At 39.0% G+C, this 16,338-nt stretch overlaps 1 protein-coding gene across 9 annotated transcripts in view; it reads left to right on the top strand.

The window, feature by feature from the left end:
- The window catches only part of JAK2 (Janus kinase 2), a 99,105-nt gene that overhangs the window by 47,598 nt on the left and 35,169 nt on the right, over positions 1 to 16,338 (top strand). For 7 of the 9 annotated variants that reach the window (XM_023539419.2, XM_023539420.2, XM_010599992.3 and 4 more), the window contains 3 exons: positions 4,403 to 4,526; positions 9,628 to 9,745; positions 12,724 to 12,869. In XM_023539419.2, the coding sequence (XP_023395187.1) occupies positions 4,403 to 4,526; positions 9,628 to 9,745; positions 12,724 to 12,869 (388 nt within the window). Of the gene's footprint in view, positions 1 to 1,013; positions 1,122 to 4,402; positions 4,527 to 9,627; positions 9,746 to 12,389; positions 12,621 to 12,723; positions 12,870 to 16,338 lie in introns of those variants that run through there. The other 2 variants (XM_023539421.2, XM_064290595.1) reach the window with 2 other exon arrangements.

The following is a 16,338-nucleotide window of genomic DNA, read 5'->3' on the forward strand; positions in this document are numbered from 1 at the left end:
GGCGTTGTTTCTGTCACTAAGGGCATATTTTCCAACTGCTGATCCTTTTTGTTTCCAACTTCCACATTTCACTCACTAGTAATTATCAGTGCATCTTGATTGTACGTTTGATTGATTTCAGACTGCAGAAGTTGCTAAAAACCTTCAATCTCCTTCATCTTTGGCCTTAGTGGTTGGTGGCTCAATTTGAATAATAGTTGTATTAACTAGTCTTCCTTGTAGGTGTATGGATATTACCCTATTACTGGCAGCATTGTACTATAAAAAATAGGATAGATCTTGAAATGTCCTTTTTGATGATGAATGCAATGCCAGTCCTCTTCAAGTTGCCATTCCTGGCATAGTAGATCATATGATTGTCTGATCCCAAATGGCCAACACCAGTCCATTTTAGCTCACTAATGCCTAGGATATCAATGTTTATATGTTCCATACTTCCAATTTTTCAAGATTCATGCTTCATAGATTCCACATTCCAATTATTAATGGAGGTCTACAGGTGCTTCTTCTTATTTTTCAGTAGTGCCACATCAGCAAATGAAGGTCCTGAGAGCTTGACTTCATCCGTGTCACTAAGGTTGACCCTACTTTGAAGAGGCAGATCTTACCCAGTCATATTTTGAGTGCCTTCCAACCTGAGGGACTCATCTTTCAGCACTCTATCAATGTTCCACTGCTATTCATAAGATTTTTACTGGCCAGTTTTTTCAGAAGTAGACTGCCAGGTCCTTCTTCCTTGTCTTAGTCTGCACGCTCTGCTGAAACCTGTCCACCATGGGTGACCCTGCTGGTATTTGAAATACTGGTGGCATAGCTTCCAGCATCACAGTACCTAACTACAACAATGTATCTCAAATACAATGTCGCTGACTTCTTCCTTTCCGGGACAATGCAATTAACATGAGCTACTAACAACAAAATGGACTGAGTATAATGTATAATTAAAGTTTTGGAACAAGGAATCGGTATGACTAAACGTGATGTATGTACAGTCCTTCATCATTTGTCTGCAGGGCTAACGTAGCAATTTTCCTGCTGGTGTGTGTTCTCTTTTTTCTGACCCCTTCGTGCCAGTTGACGTGATGCACATCGATTTCCCTGTTTTGACACCCGTAATTAAGGTATGGAGTCTTATGTTAAAAAACCACTATTCATCATTAAAAAGAAACCTGATGATTCAAGAATTCCAGTTTTGTGTAATTGCTCTATTATTTGAAAATCATGACTTTTGAAAAAAAAAATTCTTATCATCATATGCTAAGAATAATGGTTGCATATAAAATTTTATTTGGATGATTACATTTACACAAAATGCTGTCTTTTAGTGGGGCTCTCTTCCCAAGGTCATCTCATAGCACAACTTTTAAAGGCCCTTCCTGAGCAGTTTCATCTCCCGCTTGTGTTTGATCTGCATCGGAAGCACTAGCTGTACCAAACATCTTGTAGGTAGAGGAGAGGATAGTACCTTCTAGGTAGAAGAAGTAGGCACAGAGGGGTGGGATTATGATGGTAACTCCTTGACTGATTAGATGAGTATATTCAAGTTTGTAAGTCTTTTTTCAAGGCACAGTTAGTCTCTATCAAAATAATATTCAGATAAAATAATTATTTGTCAAGTTATTTGAACGGCATTATTTCCTGTCATCTTAAGGTTATTTTAAAATCTTTATGTCATTGTCTGTAGTTTGAAGATGATTTACAAGGTGGACCTTTGTTTTGGTATTGATTAGTACCTCACCCCTTGTTACTTTTTCTTTTTGTCACTTAATGGTCATTAAATAAAAATGAATTTTTATAAAATGAAGTTTCTTCTCTGCTATACTCCTGCCTTCTTTTTCCCCCAGCCTCATCATTTAATCATATATGAGAACACAGTTCACACACACGCACACACGTACAGGAATATATAATTCCTGAAATCTCTTAGCATCAGACCTTGTCTGCATTCAGGAGGAGGGGAGAGAATCCCCATCAGCCCAAAGCTGATTGCTCTGAGGTAGAGGTCAGACATACCTACGCTCTCCAACTTTCCCACCTTTTCTGACACCAGCTGTCCCCGCTACAGCCCTCTGTGCTTCTCTGCTGCGTTTGATAATTCGTTGTAATGGCTACGCAGAACTTACAGACCATACTCACGATTATGTGACTTATTAGGAAAGGAATAAGCTATACAACTCGTGATCAGGATCAACTTGGAAGTAGGAGGACACTGCTCAAGAGACAGGTTAACGTTCTTCAATCAGGACAGCTTCCAGCAAAGACAGCTCTCAGCTGCTTCTCGTCCATGCCCTCAGGCAGGGGCCCATCTCTCAGCTGTGCCTACCACTGGGCCTTCTCTCAGCCTCTGCCCTGCTGGGGCAAGTGTTACAGCTCTTTAGCTGCGCCAACAAGTGCCTGGAGACACCCCACTCTGCCAGCAAGCCTCCTACCCAAAGGCACTCAGCTCACTCTTACTCTGTAGCTGGGCAAGCCCACCGTAGCTGCCTTGTGCAGGTCTCCTGGTTCCTGCCCCTCATGTTGCTGCCCTGTCTCGAGCCGTCTCTCACTGTCTTCACCCTTAACAGCTGTCTCAGAGGAGGGACCGTGGGTCCAAAGGGTGCTCTCTGCTTCACCTCTTCTTGATGGTAGTGGGTCCCTTTCAACCTTTGTAGGTCTAGCCCTTATGTAAATCTATTCCTTGTCAATTTCAAAGCATAATCCTCCCACCAGACCATGAACTAACCAATCCCAAATGTAGGTCACACTCACTTAATTTGCATAATAATTGACCAATTCCTGCAAGGTCACTTATTCCCATTGGGTGGTTTTAAGTACTTCATTTGCATAATAGATGGACCAATCCCTTGCAAGATTGTGGCCCAGTAAATCATCTTGGCATAACTACAAACTCAAGTCTAAAAGGATATACATAAAGAGAAACCCATTGTACTGCAATACCCTTGTGTGCTGCTTCCTTTTTCTCATTAAAAAAAAAAAAACACAGACACATTGTGAAAACTCTATCCATGCCAGTTGCTTTGGGACTAGCTCATTTTTTTTCAGTCGAATTGGCATGATAGTTCGTGGCATGGGTTGTGGTAGCACAGTTTCATCAAACCCTCTGCCTTGAGTTTACATTTCCTTTGTTTGTTTTTCTTTCCCACTACAAACCATGTTGTAATAAACATCCTTATGCATATATCCTTCTACACTGCTGCTTTAGGAGTCCAGAGGGCCGGATTGAAGAGGTATTTTAAATTTTTATAGATATTGCTTTTTCAAAATTGGGTAGTATTGCTTTCTCAGAAGCTGTGGTAGCTGTAGCCCAGAATGTGCCTTGGAAGACGGGCCTGGCAACCTGCTTCTGAAAAGTCACAGCCATGAAAACCCTAGGGAATGCAGTTCTGTTTTGTACACGGGGTCACCATGATTCGGAATCAACTTGACGGCAACTATTTGGGTTTTTTTTTTTTTTTTTAATATATGTAAGTAGACAGTTGTTTTAGTCATTTAATTCAAAATTTAAACTTTTGTTGCCAGTACGTCAATTTGATGTCATTTCTGTCTACACTGGAAATAAAGAAAACCATCACTAAGAATAAAAATACTTTTGTTTTCTGTGATGCATATGTTTTTGAATATATGGGATGTTTAAAACTTTTTAAAAAGTATTTATGATTTAATTCAAGTATAGTTAGAGAACATGCTATGTATGATTATTTTCTGGCATTTGTGAAGACTTGTTCTGACTCATGGTTGTGTGTGTAAGAGAGAGAGAGTGTTTTATATGTGCTTGAAAGGAATGTCCATTTTTTAATTGTGTGGTTAAGAGCACATAAAGCATTTTAGATCAGTGGCCTCCCAAAATATCTTTGAAAAAAATTATGTACCCATTGCACTCTTTAAGTTGACATTTAAGTTTTTTATTCTAAGTTTAAATAGTGCAAAGGATATCTTTACTGGTGTATTGTATAAAACTTGACGTTTTAAAGTAAAACTGCTATGTTGTTCTTTTTTAAAAAGTACCCAGTGACTTCTAAATATTTTAGTGATTTAACACCCTCAATATCTATTAAAAAAAAAAAACAAACACACATAAATGGACTCTTACCTCCAGTTATGGGAAACTTGAAAATTTGGGTCAATCCTGGTGCAGAGGACAAAACTGGATAAAATGTTTTTTTTGTTTGTTTGTTTTCAAGCCTCTTGATAGGTCACAGAAATCCTCTTTTAAGAAGTAAAAAAATAAAATATATTTGATTAAGAATTTAGCTGTAAGTGGTGGTGAGCCAAAAGATTTGGACTGCTGCTTCATTCTGTGCTGATTTGAAGAATTGTAGCTTCGACCCATTACTAGGTATAGATGTTATGTATGCATACTTCTAGCTATCTGTCATCATTTCTCTTTCCGCTCCTTTCCTAGGCATCACACCTGTGTATCATAACATGTTTGCTTTAATGAGTGAAACAGAAAGGATCTGGTATCCGCCCAACCACGTCTTCCACGTAGATGAATCAGCCAGCCACAGTGTACTCTACAGGATAAGGTACTTTCTGCAGTAAGATTGTAAAGTGACTGACTTAATGGTGACAGGGCAAATGGGAGTAATCAGCAAATATATGTTTTAATTGCCAAGTACTTAAAACCAGAGACCAGAACTCATTATTAGCTTGTCATCTTCTTCCTGTAAGACTGTCTCCCTGTTGGAGGAAGTGTCTATGATGAAATGTCTGCTTAGAATGGTCTAAGAGTAAAGCCATTGTGGTGGGATACCGTGTTACCACTTATGGTTATAATTAAAGAAGTAAAAGAGTGATGAGGAAGGCCTTTACTAGCAAAACCCTAAATGTTTTAGAATATTGCTGGTTTCCTATGAAATTTTATGTTTTATACAACAAAATGTGATCTCATATCCCTTCTTTTAAGTGAAATGAGAAAAGATAAGCTATCCAAAAGGAGATTTTATATGATTTTTTAAAAATCCTCCTTCCTATTATTTATGGACTGTTCATTTCCCTTATTGCGTACGTAAGGGTTGTAACAAAAAGAACATAACCATTTGCCACCTAGTTAACTCTGACTCATGGCAGCCCCTTATATGTCAGAGTAGAACTGTATTCCATAGGCTTGTCAATGGCTGATTTTTTAGAGGTAGATTACCTGGTCTGTCTTCTGAGGCGCCTCTGGGTGAACTTGAACCTACAACCTTTCAGTAAGCAGCCAAGTACGTTAACTGATTGCGTTCATTCAAGTACTCCAGCTTGTTTAGTACATGTGAAGCCTAGAGATAATGCCTCACATTTATGATCAATTGAGTTTTAACAAGAGTGCCAAAACAAGTCAGTGGGAAACAAACAGGCTCTTTAACAAATAGTGCTGAGACGTCTGGATATCCACATGCAGAAGAAGGAAGTTGGACCATTGTCTCATACTGTATATACTCAAAAAAAAACTTTAAATGGACTATAGACCTAGAATTCAGAACTTAAACTTTAAAACTCTTGGAAGACAACTGTTGGTCTCTACTCAAATGGAGCAAAAGAGAATGAAGGAAATCAAAGGCTCAAAGAAGAAACTAGCCTATGGGACTGATAGCCCACATGGACCACAGCCGCTTCTAACCTTAGACCGGAAGAACTAGGTGGTACCTGGTTACCATTCCAGACTGGGCCACAGTGGAAGGTCTTGTAGAGAATGGGAGAAAAATGTAGAACAAAACTCAAATTCTTAAAAAAGGCCAGACCTACCGAACAATGGGCTTAAGCATAACAATGATTGTGAGGATGGCTCAGGACCAGGCAGTGTTTCCCTCTGTTGTACATAAGGTCGCTGTGAGTCAGAACTGGCTCAATGGGACCTAACAGCAACAACAACTGACCAATAGAGACTAGAGGAACCCCCAAGACTATCGTTCTGTGATACCCTTTGAACTTGGAATTGAAGCTATTTCAGCAGGTCACCTTTCAGCCAAATAATAAATTGGTTTATAAAATAAACGATATAACCTGAGAGTAATGTGCGCCCTCGAACAATTAACTATATGATAGCAAATCGTTAACATTTACCCAAAAGCAAAGATGAGAAGACAATGAGGGAAAGGGAAACTAGATCAATGGAAACAGAACAAACAGAATGGAAGTGATGAGAGAATGCTGACACATTGTGAAAGCTGTAGCCAATGCTATGGAACAATTTTTATAACACCTGTTAAAGGGGAAACTAATTTTCTGTGTAAACTTTGAACTAAAACACAATAAAATATTTTTTAAAAACTCTTAGAAGAAAACATAGAAGTAAATCTTTATGACCTTGGATTAAGTAGTGGTTTCTTAGATATGACACCAAAAACCCAAGCGACCTATATATACATGTACATAATACATATGTAGGTACTCACTCGTCTATGCCAAGAAATGTGGAAGACAGCTGACTGGAAGAGATCCATATTTATGCCTATTCCCAAGAGAGGTGATACAGCCGAATGTGGAATTTATAGAACAATATTATTAATATCACACGCAAGCAAAATTCTGCTGAAGATCATTCAAAAACGGCTGCAGCAGTGTATTGACAGGGAACTGCCAGAAATTCAGGCCGATTTCAGAAGAGGACATGGAACTAGGGATATCATTGCTGATATCAGATGGATCCTGGCTGAAAGCAGAGAATACCAGAAGGATGTTTACCTGTGTTTTATTGACTATGCAAATCCGAGAAGTTGGACTATATGAAGGAGAACGGGGCATCAGGATTGGAGGAAGACTCATTAACAACCTGCGTTATGCAGACGACACAACCTTGATTGCTGAAAGTGAAAAAGGCTTGAAGCACTTACTAATGAATATCAAGAACCACAGCCTTCCGTATGGATTGCACCTCAACGTAAAGAAAACAAAAATCCTCACAACTGGACCAATGAGCAACATCATGATAAATGGAGAAAAGATTGAAGTTGTCAAGGATTTCATTTTACTTGGATCTGCAATCAACAGCCATGGAAGCAGCAGTCAAGAAATCAAAAGACTCATTGCATTGGGTAAATCAGCTGCAAAGGACCTCTTTAAAGTGTTGAAGAGCAAAGATGTCACCTTGAAGACTAAGGTGTGCCTGACCCAAGCCATGGTGTTTTCAATCGCATCATATGCATATGAAAGCTGGACAATGAATAAGGGAGACCGAAGAAGAATTGACGCCTTCGAATTGTGTTAGCGAAGAATATTGAATATACCGTGGACTGCCAGAAGAATGAACAAATCTGCCTTGGAAGTACAACCAGAATGCTCCTTAGAAGCAAAGATGGTGAGGCTGCATCTTACATACTTTGGACATGTTGTCAGGAGGGATCAGTCCCTGGAGAAGGACATCATGCTTGGCAGAGTACAGGGTCAGCGGAAAAGAGAAAGGCCCTCAACAAGGTGGACTGATACAGTGGCCCCAACAATGGGCTCAAGCATAACGATTATGAGCAGCCATAGCTTTCAACCACTGTGCCATCAGGGTTTCAATCATATATATATATATATATGTGTGTATATATATAAATTGGATTTTATCAAAATTAAAATCTTTGATGCTTCAAAGGACACTATCAAGAAAGTAAAAAGACAGTCCACAGAATTGGCAAAAATATTTACAATATAAAAGTTTTGTATGCAGAATACATTAAGGACTTTTATAGCTCAAGAATAAGAAGACAAAAGCCCGATTAGAAAATAGGGAAAGGATTTGAGTAGTCGTTTCTCCAAAGATGACGTACAGATGGCCAATAAGCATGTGAAGAGATGCTCAACATCGGTAGTCGTTAGGGAAATGAAAATCAAAAGTACAATGAGATACCACTTCACACCCACTCCAGAAACCAAAACCCATGGCCACTGAGTCAATTCCGACTTACAGCGACCCTGTAGAACAGAGTAGCGCTGCCCCGTAGGGTTTCCAAAGCAGTAATCTTTACGGAAGCAGATTGCCAGGTCTTTCTCCCACGGAGCAGTTGGTGGGTTCGAACCACTGACCTTTTGTTTAGCAACCGAGTGCTTAACCACTGTACCACCAGGGCACCTTTCACACCCCCTAGGATGGCTAAAATTAAAAAAGGTAGACAATAACGTGTTGCTGAAGATGTGGAGAAATTGGAACCTTCATTTTTATTGCTGGTGGGAATGTAAGATAGTGCTGCTGCTTTGGAAAACATTTTAGCAGTTCCTCAAAAAGTTACCATATGACCCAGCAGTTCTATTTCTTGGCATATGTGCAAGAGTACATCTAAAAAAAAAAAAAAAATCCTTGTATATGACTGTTGATAGCGGCATTATTCATAGTAACCAAAAATGGCAACAGTCAAATGTCCATCAAGTCATGAATGAATAAGCAACATGCGGTGCGTCCGTAGAACAGCATGTAATTAAATTAGTGATAAAAAGGAGGAAAACACTGATACCTGCAGTGGCATGGGTGAGCCTTAGAAACAGGGTGCCGAACGAGAGAAGTCAGGCAGACTGGCCGTATAGTGTGTGATTCCATTTAGGCGACATGTCCAGAGTAGGCAAATTTACAGAAGCAGAAGATCAACTGTTGCTTAGTGCTGAGGAGTGGATAGTGGGAATTCAGGTGACTCCTCGTGGGTATGGAGTTTCTTTTAGGGGAGATAAAATGTTCTAAAATTAGATTATGGTGGTGTTTGTACAACCCTGTGAATACACTAAAAAAAAAAAAAAAAATCCATTGAATTTTACATTCCTTTGAACTTAATGGTATGTGAATTAAATCTCAATAAAGCTGTTATTAAAAAAAAATCCATGGTATTTTTTGGTTCTTTGAAGAAGGTTTTAACCTCCATTTTTTCAAAAGAGGCAATTATTTGTTTTCGTACCCAATCACCATTTTTAGATTCCTTTACTGATGTTAATGGATCTTGACTCTTAAAAAACTTTTTGTTAGTGTTTAATTTCTACATCTGTTTTACATTATTGATGCTACATGCTATGCATGGCAGACAATATATTGATTTTTCATTTACTTGTATTCCTTGTGGAGTCCCTGAGTGAAGCAAATGGTTAACATGCTCAGCTGCTAAGGCTGGTGGTTCAAGAGGTGCCTTGGAGGAAAGGCCTGGCAATCTACTTCCAAAAATTTATCCACTGAAAACCCTGTGGAGAACAGTTCCACTCTCACATGCATGAGGTTGCTGTGACTTGGAATCAACTCAACAGCATCTGATTTTTTTTTTTTTTAAACTGGTTCTGCATTCCTTGTGTTTTATGCATTTACTATAATCGTGGTCTAATCCAGATTTGGAAACCCTGGTGGCACAGTGGTTAAGACCTACAGCTGCTAGCCAAAAAGTAGGCAGTTCGGATCCACCAGGCACTCCTTGGAAACCATATGGGGTACTCTGTCCTATAGGGTTGCTATGGGTCGGAATCGATTCGATGGCTATGGGTTTGGTGTTTTTTGGGGTTTAATCCAGATTTCTGTTTGTCCCTATATTGTATTCAGCACTGTTAAGTGTGTTTTCTATGCTGGGGTAGTATTTTTCAACATGCTGCAAGTGGACGTATATGTGTAGCATGTTCATAGGACGTATTATATGTAGCATGTTCATATTTGAACTATTGGGAGGTTGACTGAGTGCTTTCATTGTCTTGTAGGTTTTACTTTCCTCACTGGTATTGTAACGGCAGCAACAGAACCTATCGGTATGGAATAGCTCGAGGTGCTGAAGCTCCTCTCCTGGATGACTTTGTCATGTCTTACCTGTTTGCTCAGGTATGATTGTATTACCTTATTTGTTCTCGTGTTAAACCATAAATATCTTGCCACTTAGACTATCTCCTAATCATTAAAGTTTCACATATGAGAAAACTGCTGTTCCACCTTGTACAGCAGGTACAGTGAGGTGGCAAAATTGAGTCTTTTTAGCACTAATTTTTAATCGCGTGGTTTATGGGTAATAGAATCTATTTTATAAATATACCTTGATGTGATCCTTTTGGTTTTTCTCTTTTCTATTTTAGAACTTTAGACCATTTTAAGAATTTCACAAAGTGTGGACTGTTTTACAGTGTGGCTCATGTAGACATAGTAGCTGGACTGTAAGACAGTAAAGCATCTTCACAGAACTTTTTTTTTTTATTCTTGGGCAATTCGAGACTTAAATAGCAGGTTGTGTAATGTAAAGTGAAATGTAAAGAAAGTAGGCAACTGTATAAAAAGTCAGCCGCTGTAGCCTGTGTAGCTCTTCACGGGAGGGTGACTGGATGTCAATAATGAGTCTGAGAGCCCTGTTCCAGTCATTTATTAATGCTGTTATGTGACATTTGTGACGTGTGTTTGAATATTTTATAAAACTTTCTTGTCTATGACCTTGATTTAAGCAGTCGTTGAAATGTTTTGTCACTAAATACCTTTAGCCTTTATGTGCTGTTGAACTAGCATGAGGGGAAACTAAAGAAAGGTGAAGATAGGCTCTTGGTATCCCCAAGTGTCAGATTAAGGAGTTTTAAACCTGCTTTGCTAATACTGTGGGAAATAACCCCACAGATTCTCAGGGCTCACATTTCCAGGCAGCTTAGCAGTGCTAGTTCAGTTTGTGAGCGACATGTTGAAAAATACTTCTCTACTGGGATATGAGACCAACCAATTTTTATACAACTTCCTGTATAAAAGCCTCAGAAGCCATTATAAAAAGAGACAGGCCTCTGAGAACTGCTTCCTGTAGGTTAGGACCTTCTGCTGCTTTTATGACAGCGTTATGTTCTTTTGCTGCCAGACTGGTTCATTTTGGTGTCTTGCTAGCTAAAACAAAACAAATAAAACAACCCAAACCTGTCGCCATCAAGTCCATTTTGACTCAGAGTGACCCTATAGGACAGAGGAGCACTGCCCCACAGGGTTTCTAAGGCTATCATCTTTACGAAAACAGATTGGCATGGTAGCTAAGTCCCGTTGATAAAGCAAGGTTTTCTAAACTATCCAGCCAACTACTTTAGCCTAGTATTAATTAACTAACATTAGTTAATTAATTCTCATGCTTTTGGTATAGAAAAATAATATAATTTCAGAATATCCGATTTTGTCCTTTTGGAGGATCGTCTTGTCTATGATGGCAAAGTAATTTCATAATAGAATCCAAAATTGTATCTAGATAGTACTGGAGGCAATTTTATATTTCTTAATGTTTCTCCTTCTTTAAATCTACTGACTTATTCTCGGATTGTTCTGGTATAAGGTTAGAGTATATGAGTGTTATAGGCTATTTGACAGATTTGACCAGTGGCATTATCGAAGTGTGAGAATATGTTGACATCTGTAAGTAACTGAAAAATAGGTAAGCCATTAAAATGTCTTTAAAGTATTGAAAACAGTATTTTTAGAAAGACTGATTTGGAAAAGTTAAGCAAATTAAAAGTGAGATGCCCTTTTAAAGCTTAGTTTCTTCTGGGGATTAATTGACTTTATATCTTTATATCATCAAATATGGCTACTTAGCAGATAAACTGTTGGCGTGTCAATAATTTTTAATTAATTCGTATCTACTGAATCAAAGGAGCCCTGGTGGCGTAGTGGTTTAGAACTTACCTGCTAACCAAAAGCTTGGCAGTTTGAATCCACCAGCCACTCTTTGGAAACCCTATGGGGAAGTTCTGCTCTGTCCAGTAGGGCCACTATGAGTCGGAATCGACTCAGTGGTAATGGATATTTTTGGTTAGTCAACCAAAAATTGATATTTATTCCATTTTCTTTTTTTGGGTCATTTTTGATTTTGTGTCTATTTCTGTATTTTCTTATTTGGCTGGCCGAATGCAGATGCAAATTTCTTGTTTACAGTGCTGCTTTAAACACCCAGATGAAAGACCACTTTGCTAAAGTTTTAATTAAATGAAGGTTTTTTTTTGAATGGCACTACTGTGATGTTTAAGGAATGCTAGTTTAAAATACTATGTTTGGGCACCTAGGACTGTATTTCATCTGTAACTTTTCTCTAATGGGTATTTGGTTATGTTTTTAGTACTGCTCTCACTGATTTTTTGTATACCCACTGCTTCTAGAATCAGGTCATTCAAGGGCATCTGCAGCATGACCCCAACTTACTTATCCAAGTTGTAATCCACCCTCTTCTCTTACATAAATTGTTTGCCCCAACCAAACTAGGCGACATCTCTGAACATGCCTTATACTTTGTTTTTGTGTCATTCCTCCCATTTTTTCACCCTGTTTTATGTCCACCAAGATTTTCTCTATCTTCAAAAACTACATCAGATCTCTAGTCTTGCCTATAACTGCCCTGATTACCTCAACTGGATATGATCTCAACTTCCTCTAAGTTCCCGAAGCATCCATTGTGTGACCCTTACTATGTAGTACTAGGCATTTTAATTATTTGTTTACAAGTCTTAACCTTCCTTGCTAGATTTTAGTCTCCTTGAGGACCTAGATGACGTCTTCCGTTTCTTTGCATTCAACACGCTGTTCAAACATCGTTGGCATAATTAGCGCCTTAGAAGGGTATAATCTGAAGATATTTGCAGTGGAACAGGCTGATGTCGTAGGTGCTCTATAATTGGGAACCCCATTTAGAATTTTTGCTGAAGTTTTTTGATGAAATGATTGAAAGTCAAGAGAGGAGTTTACTTCTAAATGGGTATGTTCTAGAAACTACATTAGAGGTTAAAATATGACAGTAGATTAAAATGAGACAGTGAAAGTTATGGTGAGATATTTCCCTCTAATCATTTCTCCTTCAGTGGCGGCACGATTTTGTCTGTGGCTGGATAAAATTACCAGTGACTCATGAAACACAGGAAGAATGTCTTGGGCTGGCCGTGTTGGATATGATGAGAATAGCCAAGGAAAAGGGTCAAACCCCACTGGCCATCTATAACTCCATCAGGTAATTTCCTTATGCAAATCCACGCACATAAATGTCGACAGTTAGAGTTTTTGTATACCTTACCTGTACTTTCTGTGTTTGCCCACACATTTGACTTTATATTAATAACTCGTGTAGGGGAAAAGTAACTTTTCTTTTTTGTACAACGCATACTTTGTGAGGTCAGAGGAATTATTGAAAGGGTTGGAGTGCCACAGCAGATACCATAGATGTCCAGCACCTGTTTACTATTGGAGTCGTTTCTTGTGAAAAGGCCAGGTGAGGTCAGAGGATAGGAAGGAGCACGTGAGGGCTTAACTTCTGCCGGTAGACCCTCAGATGGCTGTATTAAGAATGCTGAGTCAGAACCTCTCAAGTGGTGCTCCATGCTTCACTTGCCTTCGAATCACCTGGGCCACTTGTTAAACTAAAAGATGCCCAAGATATTTCACTTCAGTAAATTTGAGGTGAGGCCCACGGATGTGAATTTTTTACACGTGCTCCAGAGGACTTTTGGACAGGTGCTCCACTGGCCGTGTTCTTCAAATGGTTCTTCTGCATATTGATGACTTTTGAAAATCATGTCTCGTGGTTTTTTAAAACACTACTCCTGCAGCCGTGCTTTGTGGCTATAAAACAGCTCTTTTTGAAGGTCTATATAATGCATATAGGAGAGCTGGTGGCGCAGTGGTTAAGAACTCGGCTGCTAACCAAAAGGTTGGCAGTTCGAGTCTACCACTTGCTCCTTGGAAACCCTACGGGGCAGTTCTACTCTGTCCTATAGGGTGGCTATGGTTTGGCATCGACTTGACAGCAATGGGATTTGGACTTCTGACAATTATAAGAATGCTCTGTTTGATTTTTTTTTAAGTTTGAAGACTAAATATATTGTGTATATACAACATAGATAAAAAGTTTGAGGATATCCCAAATCTGGTCAAAACCTTCTTTCTTCCTTGAAGTCCTCGTTTCAGTAACTGGCTGTAGTCACTCCTTGAGTCACTCCTCTAGTCACCCAGTTCGCAGGGTACCAGTTCTTATGTTTCTGTCTTTAGTTTTAAGTGTTTTTAGATGTCTGTTAGGCATTAACCCAAGGGTATAGGCCATAAGGCATGATTTCAGGAACCTACTTATATCTAGAAAACTACAAAGCCCAAAGGAATCACTGAAGTGTAAACGTAAAAAATGTTGAAATGGCAAATGTTTTGTTATCTATATATACTTAACACAATATAAAAAAAAAAAGTCCAAAGGAAAAACACAAACCTTTCTGTTTTCCATTCACTCAGATAAGGATTACTATAAGACGATCTTTTTGGGGAAGAATTTAGGAAGACTCATGAGTTTGATTTGACACATTGTTTGAGATGTTTCTGAAACATCCAAATTAAAGGAGTAGATTGGCTAAACTGTGGGGCATATGGTCCTGGAGTTTAGAAGCCAGGGCTGGAGATCGAAACTTGGGAGTTATTTCCATATAAAGAATGCTTGGAGAGTACAGATAAGAAGAGAAAAGGACCTATAATTGAGTCTTGAGGAACTCCAACATTTAATCACCAGGTAAAGGCAATGAAGACTCAGAAGGAGGAGCCAAAGAGATGGGAATAAAATTGAGAAAACTAAGGGGAGAGAGTTTCATGGAGGGAATGATCAACAGTGTTGAATGCTGCTGAAAAGTGACAAGTAAAATGAATATGAATATTTGGTTTTAGCAAAATGGAGGTCTTTCTTGATTTCAGCAAGAAAAGTCTCTTTGGAATGATGGAGCAGAATCCAGATTAGAGTGAGCTGAGGGAATAAATGGAAGGCAAGAAAATGAAATGGCTGTGTAGATAACACTTTCAAAAAGAGGCTAGATAGGATCTGGCTAGAGGGAGGTCAAAAAGAACATTTCAAAATCTATCCTGAAATACAGTGCTATCATTGGTAGGATAATATCCGTATGCCTACAAGGAAGACCAGTTAATACGATTGCTATTCAAATCTGTGCATCAACCACTAATGCTAAAGATGAAGAAATTGAAGACTTTTACCAACTTCTGCAGTCTGAAATTGATCAAACATGCAATCAAGATGCATTGATGATTACTGGTGATTGGAACGTGGAAGTTGGAAACAAGAGGGGACAGTGCTTGAAAAATATGGCATTGGTGATAGAAACAACACCAGAGATCACATGACACAATTTTGCAAGATCAATGACTTCTTCATTGCAGATACGTTTATTTCACGACGTAAACAGTGACTGTCCATGTGGACCTCGCCAGGTGGAGCACACAGGTATCAGATCAACAACATCTGTGGGAAGAGCCGACGGAAAAGCTCAACATCGTCAGTCGGAAGAAGGCCAGGGGCCGACTGTGGGACAGGCCGTCAGTTGCTCATGTGTAAGTTCATATAACAAATCCATGAAAGCCAAAATATGACCTTGAGTATATCCCACCTGAATTTAGAGACCATTTCAAGAATAGATTTGATGCATTGAATACTAATGACAGACCAGACAAGTTGTGAAATGGCGTTAAGGACATCATACATGAAGAAAACGAGGTCATTAAAAAGACAGGGCAGAAAGAAAAGACCTAAATGGATGTCTTCCACTGAACGTGGAGTAGCTAAATCGAAACGAAGAAATGATGAAGTAAAAATGGTGAACAGAAAATTTTAAAGAGCAGCTGGAGAAGACAAAGTATTATAATGAAATGTGCAAAGACCAGGAGTTAGAAAACTAAAAGGGAAGAATACATTCAGCATTTCTCAAACTGAAAGAATTGAAGAAAAAACTGAACCCTTGAGTTGCAATATGGAAGAATTCTATGGGTAAAATATTGAATGGCGCAGGAAGCATCAAAAGAAGATAGAAGGAATACACAGAGTCACTGTACCAAAAAGAGCTGGTCAACTTTCACCCATTTTAGGAGATAGCATATGATCAAGAACTGATAGTACTGAAGGAAGAAGTTCAAACCACACTGAAGACACTGGCAAAAAACAAGTCTTCAGGAATGGGTGGAATACCAATTGAGATGTTTCAACAAATGGATGCAGCGCTGCAGGTGCGAACTCATCTATGTAAAGAAATTTGGACGAGAGCTTCCTGGCCAACCAACTGGATGAGATCCGTATTTGTGCCCATTCCAAAAAAGGGTGATCCAACAGAATGTGGAAATCATTGAACAATATCAGTAACACCACTCACCAGTAAAATTGTGCTGAAGTCATTCAAAAGCAGTTGCAGCAGTACCTCAACAGGGAACTGCCAGAAATTCAAGCCACATTTAGAAGAGGACATGGAACGAGGGATACCACTGCTGATATCAGATGGATCCTGGCTGAAAGCAGAGAATACCGGAAAGACGTTTATCTGTGTTTTATTGACTATGCAGAGGCATTCGATTGTATGGATTGAGGCAAGTTATGGATAACATTTCGAAGAATGGGAATTCCAAAACACTTAACTGCTCATGAGGAACCTGTACTTAGACCACGA

This window comes from Loxodonta africana, chromosome 9, assembly GCF_030014295.1.
Source record: "Loxodonta africana isolate mLoxAfr1 chromosome 9, mLoxAfr1.hap2, whole genome shotgun sequence".
NCBI lineage: Eukaryota > Metazoa > Chordata > Mammalia > Proboscidea > Elephantidae > Loxodonta > Loxodonta africana.